Source organism: Pholcus phalangioides, unplaced genomic scaffold, assembly GCF_987345545.1.
Source record: "Pholcus phalangioides strain wild (caught in Gottingen) unplaced genomic scaffold, Ppha-v1.0 ptg000010l_1, whole genome shotgun sequence".
In the NCBI taxonomy this organism is placed as follows: domain Eukaryota; kingdom Metazoa; phylum Arthropoda; class Arachnida; order Araneae; family Pholcidae; genus Pholcus; species Pholcus phalangioides.
In genome coordinates, this window is record NW_028301603.1 from 38,151,774 (window position 1) to 38,173,087 (window position 21,314).

The 21,314-nt window shown below is 40.8% G+C and overlaps 1 protein-coding gene across 1 annotated transcript in view; it reads left to right on the forward strand.

Moving 5' to 3' along the window:
• LOC149081411 (soluble guanylate cyclase 88E-like) overlaps window positions 1-21,314 on the forward strand; it is a 91,586-nt gene that overhangs the window by 38,672 nt on the left and 31,600 nt on the right. Inside the window, exons 2-8 of the mRNA XM_089238237.1 lie at window positions 1,227-1,505; window positions 2,775-3,113; window positions 3,219-3,345; window positions 6,341-6,425; window positions 9,844-9,973; window positions 20,711-20,857; window positions 20,959-21,105. Of these exons, the coding sequence (XP_089094363.1) occupies window positions 1,227-1,505; window positions 2,775-3,113; window positions 3,219-3,345; window positions 6,341-6,425; window positions 9,844-9,973; window positions 20,711-20,857; window positions 20,959-21,105 (1,254 nt within the window). The remainder of the gene's footprint in view (window positions 1-1,226; window positions 1,506-2,774; window positions 3,114-3,218; window positions 3,346-6,340; window positions 6,426-9,843; window positions 9,974-20,710; window positions 20,858-20,958; window positions 21,106-21,314) is intronic.

Consider the following 21,314-nt stretch of genomic DNA (forward strand, 5'->3'; position numbering starts at 1 on the left):
CTACTTAAGTAATTTGCAAATGTACCACGATCATTTGGAAACGTGCTTGGGGTCGCTCAAGTGATCTAAATGTGTGCCGTTGGCAGCTCAAATGATCTGGAAATATGCCTCGGGCCACTTAAGTGATCTCCGAGGTCCGCATTTGGTTCGCGGGACGTGGATTGAGCAGGTGTGCCGTAAAATATTCTTTGTTGAATTTCATTAAAATGTCCTTTTTTACTGTCAGATAATTGTTTAATAAGGTTTGAATACAAATATTTCTCGGCACATGTTCTCGATCTCGAGGGGAAGCTGTTGCTGGAAAATAATGAGGAGCCAAAAGCCGCAAACATTCTGGCGAAATGCAATCAAACTCGGTTATAGCGACATCGAAGATTCCTTTGAATTTTGTCATTGTAACCGAGGTGTCGTTTTAATCGGAATTGACGTTTTCCAGGACACATTTTAAATTTTAAATTTATACTCAGCATTTCAAATCAAATACAAAAATGAAATTATTTCACTATGATTAAAAGGTGACCATATTTTGTCGAGCAAAATGCGGTGAAGTCTGGTCTAAGACGCAGGGAATCGCCTTTTCTTGCCAAAAATATTGCCGATTGTCAGCGAAATGGACAAATTTTTTCCTTATAATTAAGCAGAAACTTATAGAGATATAACAGGGATTGAGATAACATGAACAATTTCTCCACTTGCCCGTGTGCTGAAATCGGGCCCTTGTTCGTGAGGCATGTGCGTCCATGCAGAGAAGTTTACATTATTTTAATGAGATTTTTTTGTCAACTCCTTCCAAATCCAGCATAACTGTGATCTTTGTGTGATGCTTTATGCTCTACCATGTTTGCGTTAAAGCAAGATTTGTTGAATAAAAAAAGATTGGGACATTCTTATAGGCATTTCCTAGGAATTTCTTGGTTAACGGAAGCAAAGTGACAAAAAATGCGTAGTTATATCCTTGGTCGTTGCTTTTTGGGTAGACATTGCAAGCAAGTTTCGTTAACATCATTCTCCATAGGAATCAGCTGAGGCCATCGATTATGAATATTATAACCGAGTTTACGTTACAACCATTTGGTCATATGAGCCAACCCACACACGCCTGTTCGAAATCTACGTTTTGTAGGGGGCATGCCTAAAAGCATAAGTTTGTTGTTAGTCATTCGCGTTTTACTTGTCGATTATTTTCTAGATCAAGCAATTATATGCTTCCATATTTCTTTATAAAGGTTCTAGGAGTGACGGAAAAGGAGTTCCTGGAAGGCATGGGAGTGTTCTTCGTGTCTTTCGTCGGTCACTACGGATACGACAGGGTTCTGTCCGTGCTCGGTCGTCACATGAGGGACTTCCTCAACGGCTTGGACAACCTCCACGAGTATCTCAAGTTCAGTTACCCGAGGATGAACGCGCCGTCTTTCTTCTGCGAAAGGGAGACGTCGACTGGTCTGACGTTGCATTACCGCAGCACCCGGAGAGGATTCCTCTGGTACACCATTGGGCAGATCAAGGTAAAAAAAAAAACCACTAAAATAAAAAAAATATCAGTTTAGAATAATTAACTTACTTTCAAAAGTCTCCCACGTGCAATTACTGCAGATATATATATTTCTTTTTTGTTCCCAAGAGAAGTCGGCCGTCACTTTTGAAACAATGCCGTAGACGTCCACCACTGGCGTAGACGTCCGCGTCAGTTCAAAATGATTAACTTTCTAGTCCTTAGGCAAGGTTCGCACTAGCACGATATGGCAAGCAATGCAGCATGCAACTCCTCGTAGAAAAACCCGAATTTCAAGTTTTTTAACCAATCCGCGTCGAGCTGCTGCTGCATCTCTTGCCGTATTTTGTGTGTGTGTGTGTGTGTGTGTGTGTGTGTGTGTGTGTGTGTGTGTGTGTGTGTGTGTGTGTGTGTGTGTGTGTGTGTGTGTGTGTGTGTCCTGCCTTTAAGTGAAATAACTTCTAATATATATTTTTTGTTCCCGTTGAGGAAGTCGGCCGTCACTTTTACAATACTGCCGTAGACGTCCGCGTCATTTCAAAATGATTTAAATTTCTAGTCCTTAGGCAGGGTTCACACTGGTACGATATGGCAAGCAATGCAGCATGCAACTCGACGTAGATTGGTAAAAAAACCTGAATTTCAAGTTTTTTAACCTATCCGCGTCGAGCTGCATGCTGCATCTCTTGCCGTATCGTGTCAGTGTGAACCCTGCCTTATAACTGGAATAACTTCTAATAAATATTTTCCGTTCCCGTTGAGGAAGTCGGCCGTCACTTTCAAAACGCTGCCATAGACGTCCACGTCAGTCCAATATGATGAACTTTCAAGTTCCTCACGTGTAATAACTTTGGATATTCAGTTTATCGTTCCCAAGTCACGTTTAAAACGCTGTCGTAGACGTCCACGTCAGTTCAAAATGATTACTAACTTTCTAGTCTTTAGGCAGGGTTCACACTGGCACGATATGGCAAGCAATGCAGCATGCAACTCGGCGTAGATTGGTGAGGAAAACCTGAATTTCTCTATGTTTTTAACAATTTCTTCAAGTTTTTTAACCAATCCGCGTCGAGCTGCATGCTGCATCTCTTGCCGTGTGATGTTAGTGTTAACCCTGCCTTAAGTGGAATAACTTCTAATATATAATATTTTTCGTTCCCGTTGAGGAAGTCGGCCGTCACTTTTAAAACGCTACCGTAGACGTCCACGTCAGTTCAATATGATCAGCTTTTCAACTCTTCCACCGTAGAATAACTTCTGATATATATATTTTCCCTTCCAGGAAGTCGGCCGTCACTTTTACAATACTGCCGTAGACGTCCACGTTCTGAGCCACGAGAGTAGCGTCGGCGCACTGCACGTCATCATGCAGCTTTCGTTCGATAATCGGGCGTTCCAGCTCGAACAGAACAGGAACTCCCACCGGATAGACAAGACGATGTTGCCCATAAAAGCTTTCTTATTCCTAGAGATATTCCCGTTCTGCCTGGTTTTCGACAACAACCTCACCATCAAGACCATCGGAAAGAGTCTGAGAGCCGTCATGCCTGAAATCGCTGGGAAGAGGCTACCAGAGGTTTTCGATCTCACGAGGCCGTTGATCCAGTGCACCTGGGAAGCGGTGAGTTCTGAGTCCGAGAATAATTAACTAATTCGGCCAAATGATGCGATTGGAGCGGTTTCTTTCGAATATTTTCATCCGGATTCTGATTTTTTTCATTTCCAGATACTAGTCCATTCCAACAACATATTCGAGCTGTGCTCCGTCCTGCCGATACGTAAGCACCAAGACAGCTGTGACAATTCGATACTCTCGTCCGAAGACGACGACGACTTGTACATTGATGACGTCAGTGAGTACGTCAGTATTTTTCTTGAGAAAATCGCTTTAAAAATACAGGGTGGTCATAAAGTAACTCAGCCCTTCATAAATACGAGCCCCCCTTGCAACTGCAGAAATCAACGAATTCGAACGAAATTCGATACGTAGGTGCTTCAGAATATACGGTCGAGAATGAGAGGAGACGCAAAATGTAGCTTCTGTGATTACGGTTGCAGCAAAAGCATTTCGGAAAATTCAAATGGCAACACCCACTTTCACTCCTTGCAAAGTGATCGGAGCAGTAAAATGCCATAAATGGCGTTAGAACGATACCTGTAGCATAATAAACACCGGCGCTTAACGGAGACAAAAAAAAATAAAATACGCGGAAACAACCAATGCATGTAACATTACTGCCGCCGGAAGTTCTCCACCGAGGGGTTAGCGCATCAACTTCATTGGTGAGACATTCTTTCTTTGTCTGCGTTCTACGCCGACGTCTATTTTGCTACAGGTACCTTTGTAACGCCATTTATGTTTTTTTCACGGCTCCGATCACTTAGCAATGCATAAAAATGAGTGTTGTCATTTGAAATTTTCGAAATTCCGTTGCCGTGACCGTCACTGCGAAAGCTAGGGTTTCGTTTTTCTCTTCATTCTCGAGAACATACTTTGAAACACCTACATCTCAAATTTCATTCCCATTCGTTAATTTTTGCGGCTGCTAGCGGCTCGTATGTTGGCAAAGTTGTTTTACGACCACCCTGTACATAAGGTACATAAGAAAGTTTTGCGAAAATAGCCAGACCGAGGTGGATAGCATTTATTTTGGCGAGAAATTTTTAGCTTTCTACAGAACTGATTGACCACTCTACAAGGAGTGATACAACACATCTAAATAAATAATTTCCGTCGCACAATGCGTGTTCGCAACGCAAACGGTGAACCGTTAGATGGCACCGTCGTCGAACACGCTGATTTGGCATTTATCACCATTTCCATCACGGATTGTAAACGTGATAAAAAGGTGGACACATATTTCAGTATGGCAGCGTTTTTCAACCTATGGTCCGCGGATCACCACTGGCCCGCTTAAAAGGAAGTTATATTCCTTCAAGTCGAAGTTTTTGAAAATAACAAAAATTTTAAAAAATAGCAGTTTATAGTATTTAACAACAGTTTAAAATAGCAATAGAATTTAGTATTTAGCAATAGAAGAATCCAGCATTTATCATTAGAACTTCACGTTTAACAATAGAATTTGTCATTTAGCAATAGTAGAATCCAGCATTTATCATTAGAACTTCACGTTTAACAATAGAATTTGTCATTTAGCAATAGAATTCAGCGCATTTAGCAATAGAATTTAGCGCATTTAGCAATAAAATTTAGAATTATAATTCATCATTTAGCAATAAAATTCAGAATTATAATTCAGCATTTAGCAATAAAATTCAGAATTATAATTCAGCATTTAGCAATAAAATTCAGAATTATAATTCAGCATTTAGCAATAAAATTTAGAATTATAATTCAGCATTTAGCAATGAGTTGGGAGAGATTCGAGAATGATCTAAATACACAATATATTTAGATCATTCTCGAATCTCTGCCACTTCTTCAAACTCCCATTTCCCAAATTTCTTCTTAATTGCCCCACAAGTCTTTTCACTTCGTTTGAAATACCAAGGCTGCGGATTCCAGCCCTTTATAGCGGTTTTAGCTATCTATTGCTAAATGCTGAACTGTACTCTATTGCCAAATGATAAATAATTCTATTGCTAAATGATGAATTCTATCATTAATAATGAATTTAGCAAATAAAATCAACATTTGAAAGCACTGAATTAACATTAGCATTTTGTAACAGAATTTAGCAGATTCATTTAGCCGTGCAGTTGCAAAAGGTGAATGACTTTCTCACGAAAGAAGGGCAAAATAGGAAAAACAATCAAAAAATTCATGATTGCATGATTGCCGCTGTGGTGGTCGAGTGGTTATAGTGCGGACTCGTGATGCGAGGATCCGGGTTCGAACCCCACAGTGGTGGTCGGCTGAAGTTGGTCTTCTGTGGTTCCCAACTTCAAGGCGCAAATGCGAGCCGATCTCCCCGTTAAAAAGTCTCGCCACAGAGAGCAACAGTCCTACAACGGTAAAATCATTCAACCATAACACTTCACTCATAGTTAGAAAAACTGGGGGCAGATGACAGCACTACACATAACAAGCATTACACAGAAAAACAAAACTTTACGTCAGGTTGCACTACACGTACACGCACATTCCCGCATGTACCGATTCGTTGGGGGGTTCCGCGGGGGGGTGGGGTGCATTTGGGGTGTAGCAGTAGTAGGTAGGGCCTCCAAAAAATGGCTCGGGGATCCATGATGTTCTTAAGTCAGCCACCTCGTTGGGCAATTTGCCTGTTGTGGCGTTGTATTTGTATTTTTCGAGAGAAAATAATCTTTTTGTATACAACTTTTTAGTTTATAATTCGTTTCATTTATACGAGTTTCGTGTCTGCGTCCGTTTCCATAATACAGTATTATGTGCGTCTAGTTTATTTCTGAATATTCTCATTCAATAACTAAATATGATGAAATTAGACTAACTTAATTTTTCGAAAATTTTTCATCTCCAGAAGTTTGACACGTTTTACTAACGCAAAATTTCGTATAAATAGAGCTGTTATTTTAATGCATCTTTCTTTTCCTCACTCTGAAATCGGAATTTCCGATAAGTCGAACTAACGATAACTCGAAGTTTTTTTGTCGGCCGCCGCTGCTTATTCGACTCATACAGATTTGACTGAAATTATAGAAAAACCAAATTTTTCCTCAAAATGAATGCTATACAATTCTCAAATCGGCTGTTTTCTTCGAGTCATGAAACTTTCACATTTACCTGTGTACATGCTTCACACGCGTTATTACTGATTAGCTAACCACACTGTCATGGAAAACCCATGAAAATTTAATTGAATCATCATGATCATGTTTAATTCTGTATGATTCACATGATTTCAGACATGGAAGATAGGTTACTTCATTTGAAGGGTCAGATGATGTATATGGAGGAATGGAAAAGCATGGCCTACCTAGGGACACCCGTGTAAGTTTGATGGATTTATTTTTTTTTTGAATCTGATACCACTTATAGTCGCCCCGCTTAAACGGATATTAACGGTACCAGAACAAAATATCCAATTAAGCTGGGTATTCGATTATGCGGGAAACAATTCACAATTGCCGTTTCACACCGTTAGTATAATTTGCATATTGAAAATTGATGGAGGATCAATAGTGTAATGAAGCTTCTGGAATAAATCAGGCATCAAAATGAAATGAAAAATTTTTCATTTCAAGGAAGTGAAAAAATTCATCGTTCTTACCTTTTTTCACGCATGCAGTTTGAGTTCTCATCAGTTTCTGCGCATTCGTTTTCAAATTTAAAATCTTTCTTAATTTTGAAATTAATTTCAAAATCTTTTCTTGCGTAATTTGAAGTTACCCTGAATCTTCCACCGGAAATGTTTCGAGTCCATAAAGAACAAGTTTCTGTTACACCAAGAATCCAACACTAGTCCCGTTTGGATCAGTTGTTCCATCATAATTGAAAATGTCATCCGGATGATACTCAATAAGAATTTGAGCTAAAATTTCGTGAAATTATTTATCAAAAATTTTGTCATCCGACCGGACCTGATTCTGCTTGTAATGTCTTAAATGCCAGATTGTTCCTTTGCTGCCATCTACAGGGTGTTTGTTCTGTTAATGGACCGAGACAAACTCAGAGGGTTGTTAGTAGGCATCAAGAGGAACAAAAAATTGCAATGAAACATGGCGTCGCAAACCACGTTGAGAGGTTGGAAATCGCGAAAAACGCATGCGGGCTCTGAGTCCAGGGGAGACGGAAAGTGGATGTCAGTTGATCGCTAAAACGCGTTCGTGGGTTCGCTCACCATATCTGACGTAAGCAGCGTCGCGAAACGCATGCGCTGGGGTAGGATCACGCGCTGCGGGCGACGTAAATCAGCGCTATCGCGGTAGTAAGCACGTGTAGAGCAGTTAGTTCTTTGTTTCAGTGAGTATCGTGATGGCTGACTACACGAACGAGGAATACGCTGATATGATTTACGGTCGAGTAGATGGCAATGGATCACGTGTCGTCGCTGCGGCAGACATCAAAGCATGCCCGGTATCTTCGAGCGCGTCCGAAAATCATTTTTACGTCGTTGCACACGTCGTCGTTGCAGCGTGACGTGGAAACCTGCATGCGTTTTTCGCGGTTTTCACCCTCTCAACGTGGTTTGCGACACAAAGTTCCGTTGAAAACTTTTGTTCCTCTTGATGTCTACTGACAACCCCGAGTTTGTCGGTCCATTAGCAAAACATTTTCACGGTTTCCAAGATCTTTGGCGATTTACTCCCCCTTTTTTTTTTTTTTTGTGCCGAATCATGGCGCCGTTAATTAATGACTTTTTGACTCGCAGCACGAAACCATTGTAATACCGCTTGATCGACAACGTCGAAATTAGATTTTCTTTGATTGAAATCGATTTTGAGTAGAAATAATAAAATAGAAAATTTTTTATTGAAATCGAAATAGACTTTGGTAGATTTTCTTTCATGAAGTCATGTTGTTTATGCAGATTTTTTTAACCCCCTCCCCCCTTACGATCATGGACGTAATATTGCGTCCAAACGCCAGTGGAATAAATTCAGACAAGTTCACCCTGTTTTCTTTCCTCTCTACTGAGCATCCTGAAGCTTTGTTGCAACCTTACAATTTTTTTTTTCATTTTGGTTTTTTGGATACCCCTGATAGTGATTTTTTTCCCCTCACATACAATGTATCTTTCTTATAAGAGTGAAAGAGAACGGGTAGGGTGAGGGTGAAAATATATAGAAAAATCTACGTTCCATCTACATTCTTATCAACTTATCTATTATACTGTTTTACTCTTTCATTTTTTTTCTTCCCTTTCTCTTCTACTTTTTTTTCCTTCTCCTTTTTCTAACGTGCGATTAGATTAGGATAAGGTTACCATATTTATTGCCAATTCGTTAAATAGAGAGCATCCGAATTTGTTGCCAATAGTATAAGCGAAGGGTGGGGGGATTAGATTATCGAGAAAGTTAGCGCTCTCTATGAGATTAATGGAGAACAAAAATGAAATAGTTAAATTAACTGAAGACCACTCTTAGACTATTCGAGGCCAGTACCGACCTACGGTCTAGATTTTTTTATGTCTTAACTTTTTACATATTTGTCATAATTTAGTGGATTAATTATAGTGTTGTCATGTGAATTCCAATATATTCCATTAAGCGGGGATAAGTTGAAACTATTCGATTACACGGGGAATTTCCACATTTCCTCTTATGGAAGAAAATTTGCTTTCGGATGATTTTATCCATTATAAGCGGTAGTATCCGTTTATCCGTTACCGATTAAGCGGAGCCGACTGCAAATGGTAAACACCGTGAACTAATTGCTATTTCTTATCAATAAATGAGATCATTTCTGCGTATAGTAAAATATTCTATTTTTTTCTTAAGAATTCCAAAAAGAAATCGTTTCGAGAAATACATATAAATCCCTGTTCTCTAAGCAAAGCAAAAACGACTAAAAATGTCATTACAGAGATAATTTTCTGCCGAAAAACCACCGAAAAAACGAGCGCGCGCGGAAGTGAACGGAATAAGGCACCCTTTGATGACTCGCGCGGGAGGCTAAACCTAGGGGATACAGAAAAAGACAGGAACGGGGTTCCCCATATTTTCATGAATGAGAGGCCTAGCCATGGGAAAAAGACTAAAAGTTTGGGATGGAAAGAAAAAAAAACAACAACCCCTTCGTTAAAGTCCTGAACACCACCGAGCAAGCAGCGCATAACTCTGAATGAACACCATGTTACGCATCAGACAAACCACAAGAGAGCTTGTGTGTGATTTCAGCTGCATGCGGTCACTCCCTCTTGCCCTTTTTTTCTTTTCCGGAGGGATATTGGATCACCTGATGCACAACAACAACAACGGCACCAAAGAAGATCGATGTTGAACGAAATTTTACCATGTAGGGGTTAAAGATCATGGGAAATCGAGATTACGGCTTGCGAGTTCAATATCTTGGACTGTGCGGCATGGATCGAATTGTCTCCCATCCATATGGTGGAAACTAATTGGTGAAATAGTTGTGGTTTCATTCTGCGAATTGTTTCCTCTCACTAGATGGCCCGAAATTTCTAGAAAATGTTCAAAATCTCTTTCAACGCGTCGGCCTTTTTCTTTGTCTTGCCGAGAAGTTTCAAGGCTATTTCGCAATGTCGTCCCTCAGTTTAACAAGCATCTTAATGATTAAGATGACAACTTGGATTTCGCGATGCCGTTGAAATGCGTTCGAAACTATACGGTTACGTGATGGAAAATCGTGGAAATTGAAATACAAGTGATTGTGCGTCAACTGTCGTTCATCCCGAGGAGATATTTAAGTAAATATCTGTCCTTTTTTTTTTTTACATTTTCAGTATGAGGGATCTGGACGCCATGCTCCATACGGGACTTTACATAAACGATCTTAGCATGCATGATTTCAGCCGGGACATGGTTCTTGCGGGCCAGCAGCAATCTGCAGAGTTGAAACTCGCCCTTGATCAGGTAAGGAATCTTTTGATGTCATTGTATTTGGAAAAAAAAAAGGGTTTGAGGAATGGAGATATTTTTCTGTATTTCATGGCCACCTAATGGTGGTGTAGCGAGCTCTATTGAGTTCAGCGCATATGAGTATTATTGTTGTTGCACGTTCAAAATGGATGTTGTTTGTTGTTGGATAATCTTTGATGGGGGATGTAGTAATTCATTATTGTGGTATTTTTCTTTATTAATACACATTATCTCTCTATCGCTGTCTGATACATTACCATTCACTGATGAATGTAGAGAGCCCCCCCCCCCCCCGTCATTACCGAATGTATTATCTAATGTGTTGAACATAGTTTCTTTCGTTGCCAGATGTAGTACCATCCGTTGCCGAGTGTATTTGCTTTCATTGCTGATGAAGTGAGTCTCTTTCATCGATAAATTCGGTTTATTCTGTGGCGCTGCTTGTCTTGTACAGTTTTTATATTTTTATTATATTTTTTATGCCACTCACTAGCTAGGCATTATCTAGCGTGTTCTTGTATTGGAGTTCAGTCTGGCTCCAACTGTCGACCGAATATGTCTCTCTCTCTTCTATTAAATAACTAAAAAAAGAAAGGAGTCATGACTGTATGTTTCCGAAATAACAACCAGACACATCCACCAGCACTAGCATCACCATAATTCCATTGCCAAATATAGTATATAATGTGCTGAATGCAGTCTTTTTCACTGTGCAGATGTAGTTAGTCTCTTTCATTGTGCTGCGGATGTAGTTAGTCTCTTTTATTGTGCAGATGTAGTTAGTCTCTTTCATTGTACAGATGTAGTTAGTCTCTTTCATTGTGCTGCTGATGTAGTTAGTCTCTTTCATTGTGCTGCTGATGTAGTTAGTCTCTTTCATTGTGCTGATGTAGTTAGTCTCTTTCATTGTGCTGCGGATGTAGTTAGTCTCTTTCATTGTGCAGATGTAGTTAGTCTCTTTCATTGTGCTGCTGATGTAGTTAGTCTCTTTCATTGTGCTGCTGATGTAGTTAGTCTCTTTCATTGTGCTGATGTAGTTAGTCTTTTTCATTGTGCTGCTGATGTAGTTAGTCTCTTTCATTGTGCTGCGGATGTAGTTAGTCTCGTTCATTGTGCAGATGTAGTTAGTCTCTTTCATTGTGCTGCTGATGTAGTTAGTCTCTTTCATTGTGCTGCGGATGTAGTTAGTCTCTTTCATTGTACAGATGTAGTTAGTCTCTTTCATTGTGCAGATGTAGTTAGTCTCTTTCATTGTGCTGCTGATGTAGGTAGTCTCTTCCATTTTGCAGATGTAGTTAGTCTCTTTTATTGTGCAGATGTAGTTAGTCCCTTTCATTGTGCAGATGTAGTTAGTCTCTTTCATTGTGCAGATGTAGTTAGTCTCTTTCATTGTGCTGCTGATGTAGGTAGTCTCTTTCATTGTGCAGATGTAGGTAGTCTCTTTCATTGTGCAGATGTAGTTAGTCTCTTTCATTGTGCTGCTGATGTAGTTAGTCTCTTTCATTGTTGACGAAGTGAGTCATTCATCGATAAATTTAGTTTGTTCCATTGTCGAATGTAGTTTTTTTATTAATGTGGTCTCTTTCATTGTTTTTGTGGTGTAGTCTTTTTCATTGCTATTGTTGTATCTTTCATTGCTTTTGCAGTGTGGTCTCTTTCATTGCTATTGTGGTCTCTTTCTTTGGTGAATGTAGTCTCTATCTCCGTCAAATTCATTCTCATTCACTGATGAATATAACTCCTCTCTCTCTCTCTCTCCCCTTCATTGCCAAATGTAGTATTTGATGTGCCGAATTTCTTTCATTACCGAATGTAGTTTTTCTCCATTGCTGATGTAGTCTATTCTATTGTCGATGCAGTCTCTTTCATTGCCCAATGTAATATCTGACGCATTGTCGAATTTATTCTCTATCCCCCCGTAAAATAATAATAAATAAATTCGACTTTTCAGTGTCCATTCTTTGTTAGAAAGTACCTTGTAAAATCTTTTACAAGGAGCATTTGTTTTATAAGAAGTCATCATGTCCGATTCTTGAAGAGACAGAGAAGGAAAAGATAACATTTTTTTTTAGAATTTTTTTGACGTTATAGCGAATGCTTCTTAATTTCCAAAACTCGCTATAACAGAATATTTTTGGTATCTTTAGCTGTTTGACATTAACTTGAAAATCACTCGTTATAGCGAGATTCTCGTTATAAGCAGTATACTCGTTATGACGGACCTTACTATATTTCTTCCTATACCTCCGAAACTTACCCATCCAAAGTTTCTAGTTAACCAACTAATGAAGTTATAACCAATTTTCTATATATGTTCCCGAGTCCGAATTCGAGTGCATATTTTTATATGTCTAGGCCATCATTATGATCCATGAGAATCAATAAACAAATCCCACTGTAAAATGTTCTCCAGAGCAGAATCGGCGATTCATTAAGCGATGACCTTAGTACTTTTTCCGTTCCTTGAATGACCATTTAAAGGCGAAAGTCGCACGTAGCCAATGTCAATCCACTAATCACTTCTCTCCGGGATGGATACTGTCTCTTTGTGGTGCATTGCAGGAGTCCAATTTTAGACCCCAGCTCAAAATAAGACTTGCTGTTAAAAAAAAAAAAAAAAGGGTCAATGATTTAAGGTCGAAAACGACACCGGGTTTGATTATAATAGCCCCGAGCGCCATTATCACGGATCTATATCTTTGGCCTGCATAAGGCTCGCACCACCTACGGATAGGGCATTAATTTGAAATGCGAGATGGCTTTTTCCGATGTTTTTGCTCTTGATGAAAGGACTTTGAATTCAAACATAGTCCTAGTCTTAATATATATTCGACGGACGTTGCCTGACGATTATCACGTAGGCCAAACTCTTTCTCTCTCAGAAAACATTCACAAGGTATATGCCTCGAAAAATAATTACACTTTTTGGTGACGTCAAGAACGGCATTTTTCATTCGCGGCACCCAAATATGTGGGATTTTTTTCAAGACTCGCATTCCTCGTAAGTGTGAGTACGTACGTACTGTATCGTCTTGCGTATTTCTGCAAAATTCCAGTTTGTCGTCGCGTCTCGAGTCTGACGCAACTCGCTTTCTTTAGCCAGCGTTTAACACGAAGTATGTATGTATTCTGTGTATACGAAAAAATCCCTCTGTGGAATTTGAGAACCCCCCCGCAGAAGAAGAAAAGAAGGCTTACGGTTCCATATCCAACGGGGATGAAAAGGTTGGACCTGTGTAACATGACGTCATCTCAAAAAAACCCGGTTTCCGACGTGTAATACAGCCGGGAGTAGGATGACCATGCGTCCCGTATTTTCTAGGACATTTCGTATTTTAACATAATTTTGACCATCCCGGAAAAAAAATTGAAAACGTGTCCCGTTTTTTCAAGCATTAGAGTTGCCATTTTTATTCAGGTGAACAAAAGGGATTAGGCCAAGAAAAGTGTTCCCTTTTTTAATGTGTAGCCTTTAAAATGCACGCTTCGATAGTAATGTTTCATTGGCCCATGGTCTGACTCAATCAAGACCCCCCCCCCCCCTCAAAAATCGTTGGAGATTCTTATTGATATCCATGTATAAGATATTTTTACCGTAATCGATTTTTTTCATGTTCGATCATGATTCGATATAAAATCATCCTTACATGGTGTCCCATGGATTCTAGTGTGCCTTAATCATGGTTCAAGTATGAACGAAGATGTGAAAAAAGTGTGGAAGACATCAAAATCTTTATCCTGAGGATGAATGTGGACGTGTGGTTTTTACTCTATTAGTTTTAAGAAGGATAAAATTGCTGGTACCTCAATGAATAGTAGTCACCTCTCTTGCCGCTGTGCGGTCGTGTGGTCATCGCGCTAGATTTTCATACTGAGGATGAAGATTCGAACCCCGTTGACGGACAGTGGTAGTCGGCTGAAGTTGGTTTTCTGCTGTTTAAGTCAAACATTTACCATCTTCACTTCAAAATATGGAAGACAGTGGCTCTACCAGCATAACTCTGACAATACAAATATGCTAGGACTACACATATACTCAGAACACACATTTCGGTAGGGTTAAGTAGAAGTACTCACCGGCAAACAGTAGTGGTCGGCTGAAATTGTTTTTCTGTGGCTCCCAAATTTGAGGCGTGAATGCGAGCCGATCTTCCCCTTAAAAAGTCTCGCCTCAGAGAGCAACAGGCCTATACAAATGATATAAGTATTCAATCATTACACTTCACTCAATTCACTTCTAAAATATAGATGGCATCACTGAAAATCAGTCACAAAACTATATACACACTCAGACTGTTAGATACACACACACACACACACTTTTGTCATAACTCGGTAGATAGTAAATTGGCCATGGCCATGGACCCGAGTTGCGCCAGCACCTCCTAGAGATAGAAAGCCTCTCCACAGTGTGCTTGTGACGTCAGTAAGCAGTCCATTTTCCCTCAGAATATTCAGGGGGAAAAAAAATCCCTGCTTGTGCCAGTATAATCATTGTGAGAGAAAAGAAATGATCGGGCTCAGAATTGGTGATTTTTCCATGCCCCCCTCATCCAATCACTATGCTGTATTTATGAGCCAATCGGGAATATTCTACGCCAAAATAAGAAGAAACGAAATAGGATACTGTGTTTCAAAATGTGCTAAACTTGCTATGTAGTCTGAATGACGTTTACGGCAAATACTGCAGAGGCCTTCTATCTGCTGAAAAACAATTTCAGCCGACCACCACTGTTTGCCGGTGAGTACTTCTACTTAACCCTACCGGAATGTGTGTTCTGAGTATATGTGTAGTCCTAGCATATTTGTATTGTCAGAGTTATGCTGGTAGAGCCACTGTCTCACATATTTTGAAGTGAAGATGGTAAATGTTTGACTTAAACAGCAGAAAACCAACTTCAGCCGACTACCACTGTCCGTCAACGGGATTCGAATCTTCATCCTCAGTAGGTGGTGCTCCGTTTCCAAGAAAGAAAAGTCAAGTAGGAGTACGTGCAATATTATGGACTACATAGGTCAGCGTTTCGTCCTATATAATGGCACCCTAGCTATGATATGTACACATTCCTGGTAACTGTTGAGATGATACTGGGATTAATAACCGTGATTGAGAACCACGACTCTAGTACAGACTATAGACACTATATAAGGGCCTTAGTACAGACTACGAAAGAAAGCCAAACTACTCAAAATTTTTAACAAATTAAAAATTTTATATAATTATTATTGTTTTTAAAATTGTCTACCAAATTATATTTTAGAATGAATTAAAATTTGAGCATTATTTCGCACGAGTTTTCATTTTTGTGTGAAAATGCATGGCCATAAATATGACAAATGAAAAAAAAAAATACGGCTTCATTTCAGAATTATGCTGCATTTGTAAGTTTTGGCAACAGATGGCACTACATGTCATTCCGGACAATTTCCACAAGACTTCGTGATTGCAAAACAAGAAGCGGTTCGACGGATAAAAACAGATTCATTTACAGAACAGCAACTCATACATGTATTTACAACCTAATCAGAGAGCTAACAACTTTCTCGCAAAGTTAAATCACAACTGACTTTCATCCAGACTCTCCTCTTGTGATCGCTTCACCATTTATAGCTCTGGCCGAAACTTCGAGAAAAAAACGTATTCCACAAATTTCTATTTCATAGTACCAAGTTTGTGGCGCCACTGTCTGGAGGGGCGGAACCCTCTGGAATGTTCTCTGCCAGCCCTCCGCCAGTTCTCCGCCAATGGCACGTCTTTTGCGCTAAACGGAAACCGGTATCAACTGCTGTTGCGAACAGAACCAGAATCAAGAGTTTAAAGCCCGTGACTGGCACTCTATTTCGAGCCATTAGCGGGCGTAAGGGCTGGGGGCCCATGGGAGCCCAATGTGAAGAGAAAATAGAAAGACAAGAGAGTAATGTATGGGTAAATGTGTTAAATGCGCTAAGCGGCACATTTCCAGATCGCTAAGTAATCCTAGGCAGAGCCTGTTTCCTCGCATGGGCAAACGGTCATTACCCCAACGAGAAGTCTGGCGCTCGGAATAGAATGAAAATTTCTTCCTTTAACCCCAGAGGTACTCAACCTTTTTCTAGTCGCGAGCACTGCTTGTACCCATCATCAAAAGAAGAGCACCCCTTACGGCGTGTTTGACATACAAATGCATGAAATCAGGATAATTTCAATTTTTAAATGCAATTTGTATAAGATGATGTTTAATTGGAACTGTGTGCTCGCGAGCACCAAATCGGGCAAGAGCATCGAGCACTCTAAGCGCCTCAGGGAACAACGTGGTGCTCGCGAGCAACGGGTTGAAGATGCCTGCTTTAACCTCTTCGAAATGTGTGTTTACGAGACAAGCGCAACTCTCGCAACGTAAACACGCGTTAAGGGGGGCCCCCACATGAACTCAGAACATTCCGGCAATGTATCGATTCGTTAGTAATTCCGCAGAGGAATATGCACGAGGTTCATGCACGGTTAAGTAGTAATAGTAGAACTCACCTCTCTTTCTTTCAAGCAGTCGGGACGAACTGGAAACGATAATGGACTGGAAGCAACGTTGAACATAAAGGGTCGTTCAAGTATTGCGTCAGCAGATTTTTAGCCATTTTTGACCAACCCCCCTAGTTTACTACTACTCGTCGTACACGTTCTTCATTTGTAACGAATTGGTACATGCCGGAATGCTCGTGTACGTGTTGTGAACCTAACATGATCAGCAAAATTCTGTGCAAACTCTAACCCCCCCCCCCCCTCCCTTCACAGGAAAGTTTCGTCATCTATGCCCCCCCTCTCCTATCCCCTAACGCTTATCGAGATCAGAGGCGGGAGCGGGGGCGATTCATTCCCAACTCGCTTCCCCCCCCCTCACCCCGACGATCAAAAATCGGTTTTTTTGGTGCCAAACACGCAGCATTTAAACGGCCCTATAGGCACACTTTCAGATAACTCAAGTAGGCCCGTGGCACATTCACAGATCGCTTAAGTGACCCGCGACACTTAAGCGGTCCGTGGTGCATTTATTGGAGTGACTCGTGGCACATTTTTTGGAGCACTTCAGCGGGCCCCCAGTGCAGTTCTGCATCACTCAAGTTACCCGTGGACACATTCCCAGATTACTTAAGTGATCCACGGCCTAATTACAGATCACTTGAGTGACACGCGGCACAGTTCCAGAGCACTTAAGCGGCCCGGACACATTTCCAGCTCATTCGCGGATCCGCGGAATAGTTAGAGATCACTAAAGTGGCTCTGTAGAGGACTTATCAATAGGGAAAATGTTAGATCCCACAAACTAGGGAAAGGTTTTCCTTGTTTTTGGCGCACCGAGTAAGATGTCAATAAGAATATTTCATATTTTTCTGAGGGTGGTTGATGACATAAGCATAATTCAAACACCTCCCCCCCCCCTCCTATCGATGCTGACGTGATATTTGAGTGACCCTTAACTAGAACCCCCTTTATATACGTATTATGAAGGTGCCTTACCCTTAACTACAGTTTTCTGATCGTAGAATTTGCGTCGAAAACCTCTCATCGTTTTAGATGCCACAATTCATTGCCGGCAATAGATCTTGCGATCGACTACGTGGTATGATAAAGAAGTCCTCTAACTTATTGCGGATACAAAAAAAGAAAGTGGCCTCCAAAAGATACTACTACTTCTAGGAGGCTTTGATACGGCACATTGTGGAGTCGTGGAAAACTGTCAACTCGAAATACAGTTTTATAGGTTTGTCATTCAGCTGATAAAAGTGGATTTTAAAGCCTTAAATTGTTATTCCAAGAGCCTTATGGAGGTGAAATGTACCTGTCCCTTGAAATACAAGTGCAACGACAGGTTATCGTTTAAAATGTGGAGCGTCACCTACTTATTGAAAATAAATGCTGTATATGAACAGCACCTCAGATAACCTTGCCCTTGATTTATCAAGAAGCCACTGTACACATCTATGGTCAAGAGGAATAAGACTTCACACAACCAAAACGTCGATATGTTTAAAAATAACACACAATGAGAGAGCGCCATCTATGGCTTAAGCATTGCGTGTTACAGTTACAAATCGTGAAGCTTATTATCACTCGCGTGTAGTCGAAAATATAATTGTTAAATAATTTTTTTTTAATGGTAATTATTCTAATCTGGGATTGAAATTCTACTGTGTTAATGTAATTTGAAAATAAAAAAAAGTTATCCATTGTAACACGTTGTAAATATAATAATTTATATATTAACTTCACCGTTTATGATGTTACTTTATTTAAGGCAACTTGACACGTCGATTTAAATGCAGTTCTTAATGCTGCATCGCATACGGTTTGAGCATTTCGAGTTGTTCGTTGTTTCGCGATTTGCACTGCAATGAGATGTTTTGTGAAACGTTTCGTACTCCCCGAGAATAAACGAGGAGCTTTTCAAAAAGGAACGTGTCCACAATCGCTAAATTTTCAGAGGAGTTAAAAAAAACGTTTTCCTCTGGAATGGGCTGCTCAACAGAAATAGAAAATATTCCAACAGGTAGCAAGCATATCGAAGTGTTATCGTGTTTCTAGATCAACATTCGAGGGAGTTATCTACACACACATGACCGCCCAGAGAGACCATCTTGGGAAGGTTTTCGCTCTTTCCCAAAGGGATAGAGGGAGAAAAAGTAAAATAAACCGTCTATTTTACCCCAGGAAGCACCATTAACATTTCGCGAGCAGACATTCAGTGCCCCTGAGGTTCACATTCTTGCATTTAAAAAAAATAATAACACAGTATTCTGCAAACTTTTCAATATTACATTCACTGGCTGAAAAATACCGGCGCAAATCTGTCCAGCCCGTCATACCTCAGCACAAACTCTCGAATATCGACCACGTTGATGTTAATACATACTACAAATCTTATATTACAATTTATGTGCATGTATGCGTATATCACCTGTACATTTTGGATACACTTTCCATTGCTACAAAACATGCTACATTTCAATATTGCACACATTATAACATATGCACAAAGCAAAATAAGATTAGGGGAAGGAAAAACAAATTGTCAGACAGTTAGTCGAATCAGAACAACCAGAATCCAGCTAGCATTCACCAGAGCAGCGCGTTACATCACAGTATATCAAGATGCACACGCGCGTGAAAAGTCACAACACAGATCACTGTCCCCCCCCCCCCTGCCATATTTCACTGCAGTCTCGCGCAATATCTCGCTTGACGTGGTTCGGCGTCGTAGGGCTGGTCTTCGGAATCCCTCTGCCTTCTGATGAGGAGGTCGTCGTGTTGTTTCAAAAAAAGTCATCGTTTCGTGCATTTTGTAGCAGTTGATGGGATTATCGAGGATCATCTTTCTTCCAATTTTCTGAGCGATCTTCAAGTCGTACTTCGGCATTTTTTTTGTGGACCTGGTTTGAACACCTTCAGAACATGGGCGGAGATACGGAGGGAGGCATTGCCCCCCCCCCCCAGCGTCAAAGGTAGAGTCGACTGACCTAATGTATTTATATGTGTATATTATATGAATTGACATCATCATCGTGCCTTCCCCCAAACAATAATGACCGTGCCCTCTCAGACTTCCAAGTCTATCTCCGCCTATGCTGCAGAAATATATATCTCAAATGGCAATTTCCTGCATGAAGTTCAATCTGAGCGCTAGGTCACGGGGTCTGAAACGCTTCCGACGCTCATGACCAACGGACACTTTTTTTTTTAATTAAATCGATGCATTTTTCTATCAATTAACGGAGGACACTTCTCGCTTGCGGACAAAATTTTCGTTGCAATGCGTGCCCATGATTCTGCTGACAAATGCGACTTTGAAAGCGCTTCTGAAAAATGTGCCGTTTTGAAAGAAAAAAAAATCCCCCATAACGGCTAGAAAAGAACAACCGCTTCATTATGTTCCCCCTTTTGAATGAAAAATAGCGAAGTGAATGGAAAAAGGGCGGGCATGTGTTCCCTTTTGGCAGGAACGGCTAACTTCACCTTGTAATTTCTACCAAAAATATTGCCATTTGAATGAAGCCCGTTGCATTATACGACAGAGCTCATCACAAAGATTCAGAATAAAAGTGATTTTAATAAGAGGTGGGCCAAACTTCAATAGGCAAGAAGTGGAAAATATTTATGTGTGTAATAAGGGAGCAATCGGGTGAGTGACTCGCTCACTAGCTAACCTGTTCACCCACTTGCTTATTCGTCCACTCACTCGCCACTTGAGTAATGTGGAACTGCATCACCGGGCTGCTTGAGTGCCCTGGAATTGCGTCGTGTGTCACTCGAGTGATCTGCAAATGCTCCGCGGGCTGCTTAAGTGGCCTGGGAATGTTCCGCGGGGTCATTTAAGTGATCTGTAAATGGGCCACTTAACTCATGCGGTAACGGGCATGGGCGGATATATTGCCCCCCCCCCCATCGTCAAGGGTAGAGTCGACTAATCTAATGTATATATGTGTATATGGATTGACATCATCATCGTGCCCCCCCCCCAGACTTTATCCAAGTCTACCTCCGGCCATGGTCACGGGCCGCATCAGATGACTCCAAAGACCACGTTTGGCCCCCGGGTCATGGGTTGAAGATATATTATTTACCCACAACAAGTCAGCTCACGACACTTAACCTCATTCCGCTAGCTACTCGCAGTCGTATCGGAAGTGCCGGCCACAATAAAGTGACCCGAATCCGCGCATGGACATCCATTGATGGGTGACTTGATGTTTCCATTCCAGGAACTTCAGAAGAGCCGGCAACTGGAGGAATCCATGAGGAAGCTCGACATCGAGATGAAGAGGACGGACGAGCTGTTGTACCAGATGATACCGAAGCAGGTTGCCGATCGACTTCGCAGAGGTGAAGCTGCAGTTGACACGTGCCAGGTTCGAGAAATCACAGTCTCAGAAGTACCTTCTTTCTCAGTTTAATTTTCAATGAAATGTATGTAAAATATTCACACAATTTTTCGTTTTCACACTTTTAGTTTTTCGACTGCGTGACTATATTATTCAGTGACGTGGTGACGTTCACGGAAATCTGCAGTCGCATCGCGCCTATGGAAGTCGTTTCCATGTTAAACTGCATGTACAGCCTGTTCGATCAGTTGACGGAAAAACACGACGTATACAAGGTCAGAGATTCTTCTTTTTCCGGATCTATTTAGTAAATCATAATGTATCTTAATTTCAGCATGACAGTGTCCGTCAAAATGCGGGTCGAGGCTCCCCGAGTGTAGTCGAGGGCTTTATTATACAGGGTGGGCGAAAAGTCCGTAGAAACTTTAAAAACTCATAAAAACCGGAAAAATAACCGACATAAAAAACGGTTTGCACGGTTAGC